Here is a 14,971-nt window from a genome sequence, read left to right as displayed (position 1 = left end):
GATGGATGGATCGGGGAAGGGAGGCGGGGCAAGGCGCCGCAATCTTCAGCACGATTGACCACGTCTGACTAAAGGAGTGGTAATATTGGCCTGTATGCGAGAGGTCTCACCCCTGGGTAAAGACACCACTTGTTCTGGGCCGCCTGTTCCTTGAACCTGTCAACATCTAGTGGCGGCTTTCACCACTCAGCAACCACGTTGAACACTCAGCGGCGGCGGATCGTGCGAACCGCTTTGCGGCTGTCTAGGGATGGCACTGCTTGGCGGGGCAGGCCAACTGCACGCTACTGTACATCGTAATCAGCTCGGCTCCTCCTCGTCTAGTCTGTATCAGGCCGGCCCATGATCCCCTCTCATATCCGCGTCTTGCCGCGTCGTGAGCTGGAGCCGAATCCCTTTCCCCAAAGAGTCGCATCCGCACATGTCGAAATGCTTCCTTGCGCCAGGGGCAAATCGTCCGACGGGAGATCGAGGACCGGCATATCTCTAAAACATCACCGCACCTCTTCACCTCATATGATAGCATGCATGACCCGATGCCCGTGGCCATCATGTCAATCTTGGCCCCGGCCGTCTCACCGCCCCAAGCCGCTTCCGCTTTGCCGGCTTGGCCTGCTCGGTTCGGAAGTGTTGCAGAAAACACTGAATTTAGATGTCCTGACTACGCTTCCTATGAAATGAATAGGGGAATCACGAACCCCAAGTCCCCATGCCTCCCGAGACCCCTTTTGCCAGGCCCTTTCTTGACGCCTGAGCTAAGGGGGTTGGATATCTGAAATGAAAGTATCGTAGGAACGCAAAACCGCCTTCGCCTCTTCCAACCACGACGCATCAGCCTCCCGGCGCTCAGTTCTTCTTGGCACCAGCACCCGCCGACTCGCCTGCCTTGGACTCGACGAGACTGTCCGCCATTGCCTCGGCGGCGGCCTTCTTCAGCCTCTCGCTATCCTCAGACTTGTCCTCCTTGCTAGAAGTGGCCTTCTCCTTGGCCTCCCTCTCATCCTCGCTGTCGCCCAGACTGAACGGATCGTTGTCGTTGATGGGGCTCGGCTCAACCGTCGACAGGGGCTGCCACTTGCTAGGCTTGGACTTGGATCCCGAAACGTCTTCGGCAGAGCGCCGGGGCGATGACCCGTACACGTCAATCTCCTCCGTACCTTCCCTGAACGCAACTTTGCGGCCGTCGTGAGACTTGGGCGATTTCGAGGGCGGAGGGGGCTTGAAGAGGTCGGGGTTGGATAAAGGCCTGCTGTTATCGCGGACCGGGGCTGTTCCACTGTTAGCACGCGTGGCTAGCGGTGGTAAAAAGGGGCTCGCTACTTACTACCATCTGCAGTGAACTTCATACCGGCGAAGTCGTCGCTGAGAACCTGCGGGTCGGCATCGTATCTCTCGTAGTCGCCGCTCCGGCGGCTCGACTCTCCGGGTCGTCGAGCACCGTACTGTCCCTGAGCTTGGCCAGGTCGCTGAGTATTGTCTTCCTCGTCGGCGAACTCCTCGTCGAACCTCTTCTTCATCGTCGTGATCCAGTTGTTAACCTTGCCCTGCGTCTCGATGAACCCCTTCCTGAGTTTCTCCTGAATAACTGGCAGTTCGTCGTCGAAGAAGTTGGACTCGCGGTCTTCGGCGTTCGTTCTGGGCTCGAGTCCCGTCTGCTGGCGTCTCACGCGTCCGCCGGTGCTTCGGTTTGAGGTTCTCTCCTCGTAGTTGCCGACGTTGTCAAAGTGCTCCGCCAGCTGTCGTGCGTACAGCTCGTCCGCCTCGAGCTGGGACAGCTGCGCGCCGCCCTGAGGTCGGGGAGGCTGAGGAGGAGGTTGCTCCTCGGTGGTCTCGTGCTGTGCCGCATCGGGATCGGTCATCTCTGTAGTATCCTGTCAGCACAGGGCTTGCGCCGGGTGGTCACGCGACATACCAAGGAGGGCATTGAAGGCCGGGTCGATGCGTCCGCCGCTAGCTCTCAAGACCGCCTTGATGACAGAAATGTCGATGCTTGGGAACGCCTCTTTCAAGATGTCCTCGGTCTTCTGCGTCTCGGTGGAGGGTCTAGGGGGCTTCGGCGGGGCGGCCTCGGCAGCAGCTGTCGAAGAGGCCATGTTGGATGAGGCGTTGTTGGTATTCTGATGGGAGTCCTCACCGCCGAGAACACCAGTTTCCTGGACGTCGTCGTCGTCGGATAAATCCAAGGGCCGGACTGTGGTGGGAGACTCCGGCACGCTCGTAGATGATGGCTTGTTCTAAAAGTCACAGAAGAAATGAGGTGTCAGTCGTAGGGAACATCGCATAAACTTTGGGTGTTTCGAGACGGGTGGCGTACTGTTTCGTTTGGGGCAGACATGGCTACTGTCTTGCTTCGTTTCTTGGCAGCCGAGCTTTGGGGCGTATTGCAAAATGAGTTGCAAAAAGGAGGGGTTTCGAAGCCTGTCTTCTCAAGGATATGTAATTTGCTGCTTCGCGAGATTGTTCGTGCAAGGACGTTGGATTTGCGCGCCCGGACGGAGGGGTTGGAGAGAGCTGGCGAGATGACATTAAAGTGGGTTGCGAAGCTGATGACGCCGCGCCTCAAGCGTGCCCAGGCCAGGCGCCAGTTGAGCTTAAAGCTCAGCCACAATCCTTGTCGCCACAGGCGTCGTCAGATCACTGGACGAACGTCCCTCTGAAGAATCCTTGGCTGACATCTGGCGGTGTGCCAAAGACGCCTGGCAACAGCTGGGGCCTCTGTCCCATTTGCAACTCACGATTGAGGCCAATCTCGAGTGAGGCCAACATCGAGTGAGGCCAGCATCAAGTGAGGCCAACCTTACTTACAGCACGAACAGACGGTCAGAATAATATTTATTTGAGCCTGAGGGCGGCCTAGGAAAACACGATTTTTGAAGAGGACTTTGGCATAGCACCTCGTACAAGCTGTAAAGATTTCATTAACAGTATCAACGTCCAATATTTTGGCTGCTAGTATCTACCGCTTGTGATTTCCAGCAACCATGGCCGACTTCGACATCAACTCAGCCTTCATCCCAGCCTTGCACAAACCGGCGGCTCTTCTCCCGATAGCAAAGCACCGTGAGGCTCTGCTCTATCTCATCGAAACCAAGCAAGTCACCATTGTCGTGGGCCACACGGGCTCTGGCAAGACGACACAGATCCCCCAATTCCTTGAAGCGGCAGGATGGTGTTCCGACGGCAAAGTCATTGGCGTCACTCAGGTAAGCCGAGTCCCTACCCAGTGTCTCCTAAGACCATTTCAATTACACGAAGCGTTACTAACATTCTACAATAGCCCCGCCGAGTAGCAGCGACTACGGTCGCCCTCCGCGTCGCCGAGGAATTCGGCTGCGAGATAGGTAAAGAAGTTGGATACGCCATCCGTTTCGAGGATCTCACCTCCTCGCAGACGCGCATCAAGTTCATGACCGACGGTCTGCTCATCAGGGAGGCCCTCGTTGACCCCCTGCTCACGCGGTACTCCGTCATCATGGTCGACGAAGCACACGAGCGCTCTATCGGCACCGACATCCTGCTCGGCCTGCTTAAGAAGATCCAGAAGAAGAGGCCAGAGCTGCGCATTATCATCAGCAGTGCCACGTTGCAGGCTGAGGAGTTTTTGAAGTTCTTCACCACTAACCCCGGGGACGAGGACAAGAAGCAGACAGCAGCGGAGGTGGAGACCGAGGGCAGCAAGCTCGAGACTGCCAACGACGACAACGAAAAGGGCGCAATCATCAGCTTGGAGGGTAGAACCTACCCCGTCGACACACTCTACCTAGACTCGCCTGCAGAAGACTACGTCGAGAAGGCCATCTCCACAGTCTTCGACATCCACACTCAAGAACTCGAGGGCGACATCCTCGTATTCCTCACCGGTCGCGAGGAGATTGACTACGCAGTTCAGGCCGTTGCCGATCGCCTCCTGGACACGAAGCAGCCGCAAGGCCAGACAACTTTACAAGCACTGCCCTTGTACGCGGGCCTATCGACAGAACAACAAATGTACGTATTTGACAAACCCCCAGAGGGCACGAGAAAGGTCGTCTTCGCGACCAACATCGCCGAGGCCTCCATCACCATCGACGGCATCGTCTACGTAATCGACTGCGGCTTCGCCAAGCTCAGGGCGTACAACCCAAGAACGGGCATCGACTCGCTCACCTCGACGGCAATCTCCAAGGCCTCGGCATCCCAGCGCGCTGGCAGAGCGGGCCGGACGCGGCCGGGCAAGTGTTTCCGGCTGTACACCGAGGACGCATACCTCGCTCTACCAGAGGTCAACGTCCCCGAGATCCAGCGGTCCAACCTGGCCCCCTTTATCCTGCAACTGAAGGCGCTCGGCATCGACAACGTCTTGCGCTTCAACTTCATCAGCCCGCCGCCCTCGGAGCTGATGGCCAAGGCGCTCGAGCTGCTCTACTCCCTGGGTGCACTCGACGAGTATGCCAAGCTCACGAAGCCGCTGGGCAACAGGATGGCGGAGTTGGCCGTCGAGCCGATGATGGGCAAGACGCTCCTGAGCGCGCCGTCCTTCGGATGCCTAAACGAGATGCTCACCATCGCGGCCATGACCAGCGCGGGCGGGAACAACGTATGGTTCCATCACGACGGCGAGAGAAAGGAGATGGAGATCTCGCGGAGGAAGTTTGCCGCCGACGAGGGCGACCACCTGACGCTTCTCAACGTCTACCAGGCTTTTGTGACCAAGGGCAGGAAGGAGTCAAAGTTCTGCCGAGAGCACAACCTCAACTTCAAGACCCTGACGCGCGCGGTGAGCATACGGGGGCAGCTGAGGAGGTACCTCGAAAGATTCGGCATCACCGTGGACGAGCCACTCGGAACTGGGCCAGCCAAGCAACGGCAGCAGGAAAACCTCACAAAGGCGGAGCAGATCCGGAGGTGCCTCACGAGCGGCTACTTCGCCCACGCGGCGAGGATGCAGCCGGACGGCACGTTCCGCAACGTCTCGGGCGACACGACGCTCCACGCGCACCCGAGCTCGCTCATGTTCAACCGCAAGGCTGACTGGGTCATATTTCACGAGGTCATGGAGACGGGGACCAAGATTTTCATACGAGACGTTACGAAGATTGAGAAAGACTGGCTTGTGGAGTACGCGCCGGAATTCTACCAGGTCGTGGACAATTCGGCGAGCACGCGAGGCTGAAGCTGAAACTAGGCGAGAGCCAGGTGGAAGGAGCAGAGGGGGGCGCGATGAGGGGGGCCTGGCACGAGACGAGACGAGACGAGATTGGCCTTCGCGGGGGTGTTGGACGAGGCTTGACGAGGTTGCAGTCTCGAACGAGTGAGGTTTTCCACGTACAGTAAGGAGAGACAGGTCATGGCGGACGGCAGAAGACTCAGAGAGGGGGAAAGAAGGCCATCAATCACATGAGCTCTCTGGCTCTTACATCTTGGGCTTCTTAAGTTGCCAGACCAGAGACAGAGACATCAGCTCACACGACTCAAGGGCACAGCCATGTCTCGCGGCAGATATAGAGATGCCAAGGCAGTGTCCGAATCACCGCTATCTGTTTAAAGGAGGTGGGCCAAGTACAACCGCCAAACTGATTTGCTTTGGGCCGACTTCTGTCATGGTGGCAGGGTTCCAGTCTGACCTGCCGGTCAGACTACAGAGCCCTCAGTGGAGGCGTCAGCAAGGGGAATCTGTAGGGGGAGGGGGAGGGGGAGGGGAGGGGGGTAATGTAAATTGACACAACTTTATGAAGGATATCCGCACACTGCCATATTCTCTTTAATTTTTTACGAGTGATGCAGACTTCGAGTGATAGCGGCCGAGAGTCCTGGAATATGATTGGTGATGATGCTGCGGGCCGAAGACGGGGGGGCACCAAGAGAACTCGGCCAATGACAAGCTTTGTAGGGCCCATCGAGATTAGCTTAATTATCCAACTGGGGACGGTGCCAATGATGTTTTTAGGCCATTTGACTGGTTGGCCAAGCAAAGCATTGTGATTGAATTTTTTGAGGTCTCACCAGCGGCTGACCTAGCCAACTGTCTACCTACCCCTGGCATGACAATGGGCGGACGGGAGTCGACGACTAGCGGTTGAATGGCTTCATTGTTCTCGTTTCTTTCTGGATGAGGTGACAATGTCTTGTCTTGCGGCACGTGAGACAGGGTGCGCATGCTTTTTGCCCCAGAATACTCCATATGCATATCGAGATGCAGGAGGAATGCTCGTGTTTCTCTTCAGGTAGAAAGAAAAAGAGCCGAGCGAAGGTTTGGAAGACCCAGGATGTAAAAACCAGCGACCGACTATCTGACCAGTTTCTTCTCTATTGCTTGGCGTCAGCGCCGGCCAGAACCCCGAATAGGGTCGTTTTCGCTCGGCCGATGGGACACCGGACAAGAACCGACCAGCGACCGGCCAAGGCAGAAACCTGGCCAACTGAACGGGATTGCGGTTCATTGCAATGGCATGCGACTCAGATTCCCCTCACTGTCGCTGCCAGAGGTATACGATTCCGTGCCGCATGCGGTACGGATGCGACGTAGTACGTATGTGCAGCTCCCCCCTCTCCGAACAACTGCCGCTGTATCTTCTCACCGGCCCCTTAACCCGGCCCTCCGTTGTCGCTGCCATGGATCCCTCGTCAAAGGGGAGAGCCGCCGCGACGTGGCGATGGGTTGATGCGAAGCTGGGAGGCCCCGGGTCAGAAGGGGGGAACGCTGTTTCCTTGTTTCTTTCTGATTCGAACGGAGGTGTTTATCCAGGGTGCGTTGAGTGATCGTCGCTGGAGCTGCTACGGGTCTCCCACCCCCCACTCAGAACCGAAATGACGGTCTGAGATGCCGCGTCGTTGTTATTGTTGCTTCCTGCGCATGGCGTGCACATTCTGCAGTATTTTGCACTTTGCCGGCTACTGCTGCCATGGAATGAGCTTGTGCAAAAGCAAGAAGACGTGCGCGCGCGATTTGTGATCCTGACATGGCGAAGAGGTAGATGCGAGTCCCGATCCAGCATTCGCAAATGAAGAGGCTTGAAGAACCGCCCGACGCCCACGCCTGGCTACAGGAGCCACAAGCCCCGACCTATGCCTCTCGTGGGAGTGACGTTCAATAGGGGCCATGTGTAAGTAAATCTAGTTCGCCTAAAATAGATAGGCGGCGATGGGTAGTTGGGGAGTGAAGAAAACCAGAAGCATAATCAGTCGTGGATCGTGAATACCGCCAGCGGGGAGCGCAGTGGAGTGCGGGCGAGCAACTCAGCCTCCTTCCTCGACGAGGTTATCAGGAGAGGTTCAGGTCCTTACCCCCGGGAGTGCCCGCCTGCCGACCTATGATAACCTCATTCCATGGCCCATTGCCGTCGTCGTCACCGCCAGGTCCCCCCTTGATGGATTTCCAAGGAGAGGGCAAAGACCCAACTCCGGGTAACGGCTCCAATTTCGGTAGAGGCCTGGTTAGGTTTGGGGGTGGTTTCGCAGACGAGAGAGCCTGGACTCAACTGTCGGCGGACTGCCCAAGAAAGTCTCCTCACTTAATTGCCTTGTGTTCCGATGGTCAATGCATTCATTGAATGAACAAGGCAGCATGCATCCGTTGTGTAGATGCAGCATTCGGTCATTACTGGGGGTGTCTGAGACCAGCCTCGATCCAGAAACAGTGGCCGAGGATCTAGAAGCCACTGAAGCCACTAGTTCAACGGCAAGTTTAGCGCTGTGCGAGTGCAGCGTGGTGTGGTTTCCGTGCCGTGGGCGGGAAGTGAACGAATGGCGGGCTCAGAAAGGCTAGGTGGACGGCATCGTTTCCGGGGTTCTGTCCATCCCCCATCCTCCATCCCCCATCCCCCCTTCTTATTGCTGACCTACATCGACTGAGATGGTTATGTGATGGCAGCTTGAAGCAGCCGCCGATAGTCTGTGCAGCCTCCAGTGCCGTGATGGCTCACATACTATGTGGGATCTGCGGGCGGCTTGACCAGAAACCGACCGTGAGAGCAACAATGCCCTGCACGGTGTCTGTTTCCCGTGCTGCCGAAGCCTCTCACCGTCCCGACCATCCAATGATTACAATCCGATGAACCATCTCCACCCTGTTGGAGCTTCCGTGGTCAAGGAGGGGCGCGTTCCTGCAGTAAGTCCCTGCGCTAGACGAGGAGAGCCCCTGCATGCCCATGCGCTTGTATCGATTTTAGTGCAACGCTTTTGAGAGGGTGCTGGCAGCGTCAGCCAGTCAGCGGCCTTCCGTACCTGACTTGTGGCTGCGATAAACGGATCGATAGAAGGGTTGGATTTGGAAGGTTCAAAAGCCACCGATGCGGACCAAAAAAGCCCATGCAACGCAGTGTCTGTGATAGTGCTACGCTGTGGAGCGGGATTGCAAACGGGAAGAAATGGCTGACGTGAGAGAGCGGTTTTCTGAGGGCAAGATGTGAAGAAATAGGACTGACAGGTCAGAGATCCAGTTATGCTGATATGCTGTGCTGTGCTGTGCTGTGTTGCTGCTCGACCAGGGCCGTCCACTTCCAGGGGGAAAAAAGTCGCGCGAGTCCAGCTCATTTGGTGAAATTGCTCTTCATTCGCCCGTTTCCACAAAAACGGCGCTTTCCAACCCCAGTCCTCCGTCCCAAGCTTGACAGGCACCACCCCCCCCTTTTTACCTCCCCCCTACCCCCACCCCCCTTTCGCACAGGCTCCCACTGGTTCTCTCCCCCAATATTTTCTATTTGCTATTGAGCTCCATTCGATTCAATGGTGGCCATCGCTCTCGCGTCTGGTGGTAGGACGGCGTGGGACCGCCCACGATGGGCCTAGCTATCGTAGCTAGACCCATCGTCATCCCGGCGTCTGGCAAGGCCCAGGCCCAGGATCATGGGGTCAGTGTCCAGGGCCCATGGATTAGGCAAGGAGCAGAGGAGCAAGGCCATGGTCAAGGCTAGGAGGCGCTTGCCCCCGTCCCGTTGGTCTGTTGCTGCTCAATCTCCTCTCCCCGTTCGTTCGTTGGCTCGTTTCGCTTCGCTTCGCTTGACCTGCAGCCTGCTGCTGCTTTGCCCGTCCGCTCTCTCTCAGGTCTCGCCTTCGCCTCTCTTTTGCTCTTGACCACCCCCAAAAGGGACTTACTCTCGTTTTCTTTCCCTCCCGTCCTCTCCCACATCGTCGGTCGTTACTTTGATCCTCCTCGGCCAAGTGACATTGCCGACCTTCCACAATCCAAACAATACCAACTGCCTGCCAGCGGGCTCGTCACTCTTTTTACACGTTGGATTGTGCGATTGGATTACTGGACCTAATCAACTGCCAAACTCGAAAGTCGTTCTTTACCAGTCCTACATACATCTGCCGACTGAATATCCTCGGTGGTCATCGCTCTTTTTTCTCTGCATCCCGCCCATCCGTTTGGAATTCTTCACTACTTACGAGATTCGATTCGAGACCCGCAATTTTCGACCTACGTTACGTTCCGTTGTTGCTGCTCAGCCAACTGTCTCATCCTTCCGAAGCTTGTTCCGACCCAAGACGCGATCTTTTTTGTGTGGCTATGGTGGCATAGTGGTAATATCGATCAGTGAAGGAAGGAGATTATCTCGAGGTCAACCGTTGACCTCGCCGAGAAACGTCGGCTGCCTGTGGAGAGCTGTGTGAAGACATCACCGCGTGTCGTGGTTTAAATAGGTCCTTTCCCGATGGCTTCGACATCTTTCAACGCCAATGGCTACGTGATGGGCTCCCGGATTCCTATCCGGGATGTTCATCCCATCGTGCCTTCGCCCACCAAGGCCACCCCGCTGCGAATCGCCTCTCGCATTCTGGGAGCCAGATCAGAGTGTACGGGCTCGGCAAGCCAGTGCGAGAAGCCTGTCGACCCGTCCTCTCTGACCTTGCCCATCACTCTCGGAGTCACGTAGGTTCACTGTCTTTGTAACCACCAGATATGGGCTGACGGTATCTAGAATCCCCATCGTTGGTGCTCTCTTCCTGTTGTACTACTTCCACCGGAGGAACATGAGGAGACAGAGACAGGAGGATGCCACTGATCCAAACCGAGGCTTGGATTTCGGGCTTGGCGAGGCCTCTGATATGAAGAGTGGAAATGGAAAGTCCAAGCGCAAGAGCTTGATGTTCCGCGAGAAGGGAGCCGGTGTCGACACGAAGCATCGTCAACTGTCCATGGACATGAACTTGTCCAGCCCCTACCTCCTGCCTCCGGGCCTGCAGAGCTCACACGAGTCCCTGAACTCTCTGGCGAAGACCCTCCACAACAACGAGGACCCCTACCGCTCCGTTGCTCAATATGCCGGCAGCGACGTTGGCTCCATTCGATCTTACAAGCCCGATGGCGCTTCCGTTTACACCAGGTCGACGAGCCAGAAACGAGCCTCCAACATGACTACTCGCACTAACATGACGAGTCGCACCAACATGACGCAGCACACCCTGCCCCCGAGACAAAACTCACTCCCCAGGCCGCCCCCCGCCACGGCTGACCCCTTTGCTACGCCCAAGTCTCGATCAGGCTCGCCTGCTCTCTCGATCATCTCGCCGTCTTCGCCTGTCATCATGTCCCCTACATCTCCCGTCATCAGGAGTCCTCTTATCGCCGAGCCCATCATTCCCCAGATCGAAACAGTGCCATACCCCGATGACAGGAACGGAAGCTCGCTTCCTCAAATCCCCGATCTTCCCGAACCTGCCCCTGTTGCGCGAAAGGGACTTCCAAACAACCCCCGCCCGTCTGCTGGAAACCCGCCCGTTCCTGAAGCCCGGGGTTGGGACAACGCTCCTCCTGCGGCTGGCAACCCAGACCAGGCGCAGGGTGCTTCCTCGCCTGCTGTTGGCTTAGGCCTCGACAACATGAGCTTCCCGGCTGCGGGCGGTCCTCTCCCTGCGGGCGCCCGTCCTCAGAAGGACGATGCTCCTTCAACTCTTCCAGCCGTTGTACCAGAGGAAACGAATGCCTATGACCGTTACGACCAAGATCAAGATTACCAGGACTACGAGTATGAGGAGCGGGGTCGGTCTCAGAGGCGTTCAGTGGATATGAGCAACAACCGCGAGTCTCGCGCTCTCGGTGTTCCGGCGCAAGACAACAAGCGACTCTCAGTCGGCTTCCGACCATTGCCCCCCGATGAGGTTATGGAGTCCGAGGACCCCGAGGAGCGTGCCAACCGAATCAGGTCCTTCTATAAGGAATACTTCGACCCCGACAACCCTAACGGTGGTAGCCAACAACCCCCTCCTCCTCTTCCCCAGGGTCCGCCCCGAGGCCCTCCTCAAGGCAGACCTCAGTACTACGAGGACTACGACCCGAACTACTCTGGGGCACCAGGAGGCGACGCCTACTTCGACCCCGAGACCAACTCGTTCGTCATGCCCTACGCCCAACCCGTCACCCGTCGTGCCATGACCCCGCCCCCCAACGGCTCGCGCTTCCGCGGCCCGCCGCCTCCCCGGGTCATGCACGGATCCATGGGCGGTCGTATGGCCAGCCCCGGTCCCGGCGGAAGACGACCTCCTCCGCGTGCCGGCTCGGCCATGTCTAGCCGTCTCGGACCTTCGCGGCCAGGCTCCGACGTGTCCAGCCAGTACACTCCCCGACCCGGTTCCTCGGTATCCAACAGAACGGGCCCGCCACGACAGAAGCCCAAGGGACCTCCTCCTGCCGACCTCACCACGCTGCCCAACCCGTCGAAGCTCAAGGATGACTCTTTCTCCATCTTGAACCCCCTCGACTTTGCCCCTCCCGAAACCTTTGCCGACCGTGCCCGCGGTCGGTCTCAGAGCCCGGCAGGAGAGAGACGCCCGTACGCGATGAAGGTCCCGGTTCACTCCCCACTGGTCAGCAGCTTTGAAGAGATGCCTGCCATGCCCAGCCCGTAAGTTCCCATGGACGAATGTCATTGACCCTCGATTCCACGTATACTGATGATTAATAGGCACTTGTTGCGGAAATCGGGAACCTTCACCGGTCTTGACTTCGCGCCCCCCCGCAAGTTCAAGGATGCGGACACCATGAGTGATGCCGGCAGCATCCGCAGCAACCGCAGCGGCATCTCAGCCGTCCAGAACGCCGCCCTCCGCAGTGGTGCCGGCAGAGTCAGCCGCCTGCCCGGCGACACGGTATTCACGACGTCCGCTGTCCAGGACCAGCTCAAGCCGCAATGGGGCATCCGCCCGTAGAAAAGCACCATCGTTTTTGGTTGTTGATATCATTACTTTGATTACCGCGTATTGATACGGCAGCGCCGAATCCACGGTCACGACTTTTGCGTTTTCGCACATGTGGTTTATCCATGTACATGAATTTGCGGACAACAAAAAGAGGGACTACAAGGGTGTTTTACCATGTGCTATTTATTTTCGCATTTAGTAGCGATGTACTGCTAATGTCTTTTTTTCCATCGAAACCCGTTTTTCTGTTTCGTTGCACGGAGTATTTGGGTCACGACAAACAGTTATTTTTTAGCCCTTAAACCCCAGCTACTTATTTCGGGGCTTGCATATAGAAACGGGATTGGGAGTGTCTTCTTACCATCCGCCAAACATCAACAGCTAGATGATGAATACTACAGAAAGTATACCGAGCTATATCAAGCCTATGAATTAGCCGTGAGTGATGCGTCTTTCGGGTGACGAGCTTGCAGATGTGTGGGACAAAGAGTGCAATGCCCAATTGCCGCGGGGGGTGCCTGCTTCATATCCAAAAACCTCACCCCAGCGGCCCCAACATGACATTACCACGAGTCTCCAGTCCTGCATTGCAATGCTCTCAGTGCAGCGGCCGGAGGTCCAATGCCGTGCCCAGACGCAGTCTACCATGAAGATTGAACGTGAGGTGGGGTGAGGCCTCCCGGTTAGCCAGGTGCCGGGGCGGGAATGCCCTAGGCCCCGGATGTCCAATGAGTGTTCTGGCGGCCTCCGTGACGAGCGCCGGTCTCGACCTTGAGTTGGGAGGGGGCAGGGAAGAACATGGACGGACGCCGCCCGCCGCCACGGCGCGCGCCGACACGAGCGAAAACTGTCGCTGTGGGCTCCCGGCACCGCTTGGGTTGGGAGGTCGTGTCGTCTTGCAGTGGTCATCCCAAGAATCTTGGTTGAGGTACCTTGACTGGTGGAATTTGCAATCCCCCTGCCTCCCCCCTTCCCCACGGAAAGCAGCGAAGTTTCCCTCGGCAAGTTCAGGAAACCCCCCTCCCCCGCTCAGCAATCATGTCTCGTGACCTTCACCGGCTATACGAGCGGCGAGCCAGCGGCGTTGCCTTCGGGAAGGAAAAAAATGAGGGGACGGAACGGGCCACACGAGGGACTGGCGAGCCAGTTGGGTCTTTACTCTACCGTACTAGCAAGGCGGGAGGGACGTTTGTAGGGCAGGCCTCCACGACGACGACCAGCACCACCACCCAAAAGAAGGTTTACGGGAAATTTATTTTTACATCGGACGCTTTGGACGAGCTCGCAGCCCCAGTGGCGTTTCGGTTCTAAAATGGCACCTGTGCTGGTCCAATAGATTCTGTGGGAGGCTAGCGAGAGGAGGTTCTGGGGGGCACAGCCCATGCTTGTGGCGTTGGGGGCGGGAAAAAAGGAATAGCTCGGGGCGAAGCAGCTCGGGTACCTTGGCTCGGCAGTGAGTCAATTGACCCCCCAAGTGTTCCATCGTCCAAGGAAGGAAGTGCCAACAGTAGTAGTAAAATGTGAGCGCTGGCAAGTAGGAAGACGGAGAACGAAGCAGAGAGGATGCAGTCAGGATGGAGGCTAGCGGCGTGTTCGGGCCCGTGATCCCACGCTGGTGGGCTGACACACAAACCATTGGTGTTTGTACTATGGAGAGTAAGAAAAACCGGCAAGGCAGCGTTGAATTCGGATCCTTTCTTCAGTTGTGCTGTGAGTTGTTTGCGCCACGTTGGCTCTTGTCGCCTGTCTGCATGCCTGTGGCGCGGCGGTGGTGGTGTGATGGAGAGAGTGTGAGCGAGCAAGGCACAGAGAAGAAGTGCCCGAAAGTTCAGAACCTTTGGTAAGAGCAGGCCAATGCGGCGCGAGTGTGTTCCTGACAGGGCACGAACGTAGACGATGCAGCTGGCAGCTTGAGACAACCCGGCATGCTGGTGTGCTGCTTGAGCCGAGGTGAAGCTGCGGATGGGCGATTGAGTTTTCCTTCTTCTTCCTTGGGTCAGAGCGAGCGGCCGCATTCAGGTCGGATCAGGGAAAGGTTGCGTGAAGTTGGGACGAATTGACACTGGCCGACACGGCCCGATGGTTTTCCAAGGACAGAGACGGGCGACTTCACAGGGTTTTTGGCCAGTGCTCCGAGCATGTGGAGGGGACATGACGTTTTGGCGGGTGGGCTGTTGCTGATCTTTGGCTCCGAAGGGGAGGTGCCGATGGGAGTGTATATTGAAGTTGCCGTTATTATAACCGTCATCCCGCGAGATCTTAACACTTCGGGGACATCATTGGCTCAATTGGCCGGTTTGGTTTGCGGATGCTGGGGTACGGTTGGGGAGGATGGACGTCATGTGGAGGGTATATGTGCCAACTCAATGATAATAGCGAGCGAGCGAGTGGCACAAAACTCGAGAGCATTCATGGTGCACAATATCCACGACACCACACGGTCGCAGCGCTTTGCGGGTGAGTTGTGCAGTCTTACAGGTTACATTGCAGAGGGTAGGAAATGGGAGGAGGAGTAGAGGGAAGAAGAAGGAAACAAATCAAAAGGAAAGTAAAACAATTGCAAGACAACAGGAATGAAAGGTTCCTGTCGCAACTCGCATGTGAGCGGAGTTGCAAAGTCCGATGTTGTCTGATACAGACAGACTATGCAGCCTGATGGTGTAAATGATTGGCTCTCCGGGAGGGAGTAGGTTTGGGCGACAGGCGGCCAATCCATGGATTCGGACAGAGTCCACCGGCTGTGAGACGGTCGCCACGGATGGCTGATCCCAGAGGAAGCGTCGGCTGAGTAAACGCCAAGAACGTACACGGGAACTTTGTCGACAAACGATCATGGCCCAAGTTCCACCCT

At 57.0% G+C, this 14,971-nt stretch overlaps 3 protein-coding genes across 3 annotated transcripts; 2 read left to right on the top strand and 1 right to left on the bottom strand.

Annotated features, from left to right (window-relative positions):
- Positions 1-846: 846 nt before the first annotated feature.
- Positions 847-2,335, bottom strand: EsH8_II_000983 (ubiquitin-binding protein CUE5; the record flags this gene model as incomplete). The annotated part of the gene is made up of 4 exons (XM_083264281.1): positions 847-1,268; positions 1,325-1,861; positions 1,913-2,234; positions 2,315-2,335. 4 exons carry the CDS (start codon positions 2,333-2,335, stop codon positions 847-849), a joined length of 1,302 nt encoding a protein of 433 aa, XP_083121603.1.
- Positions 2,336-2,981: 646 nt separating this feature from the next.
- On the top strand, positions 2,982-5,152 carry EsH8_II_000982 (P-loop containing nucleoside triphosphate hydrolase protein; the record flags this gene model as incomplete). The annotated part of the gene is made up of 2 exons (XM_083264280.1): positions 2,982-3,203; positions 3,278-5,152. The coding sequence occupies 2 exons, from the start codon at positions 2,982-2,984 to the stop codon at positions 5,150-5,152; spliced, it is 2,097 nt and encodes a 698-aa protein (XP_083121602.1).
- A 4,483-nt stretch (positions 5,153-9,635) lies between these two features.
- EsH8_II_000981 (uncharacterized protein) lies at positions 9,636-12,129 on the top strand (the record flags this gene model as incomplete). The annotated part of the gene is made up of 3 exons (XM_083264279.1): positions 9,636-9,853; positions 9,903-11,825; positions 11,886-12,129. 3 exons carry the CDS (start codon positions 9,636-9,638, stop codon positions 12,127-12,129), a joined length of 2,385 nt encoding a protein of 794 aa, XP_083121601.1.
- Between the last annotated feature and the right edge of the window lie 2,842 nt (positions 12,130-14,971).

The sequence above is a fragment of the Colletotrichum jinshuiense genome, chromosome 2, assembly GCF_051148585.1.
Source record: "Colletotrichum jinshuiense chromosome 2, complete sequence".
In the NCBI taxonomy this organism is placed as follows: domain Eukaryota; kingdom Fungi; phylum Ascomycota; class Sordariomycetes; order Glomerellales; family Glomerellaceae; genus Colletotrichum; species Colletotrichum jinshuiense.
This window is presented reverse-complemented; position numbering and strand designations above follow the sequence as displayed.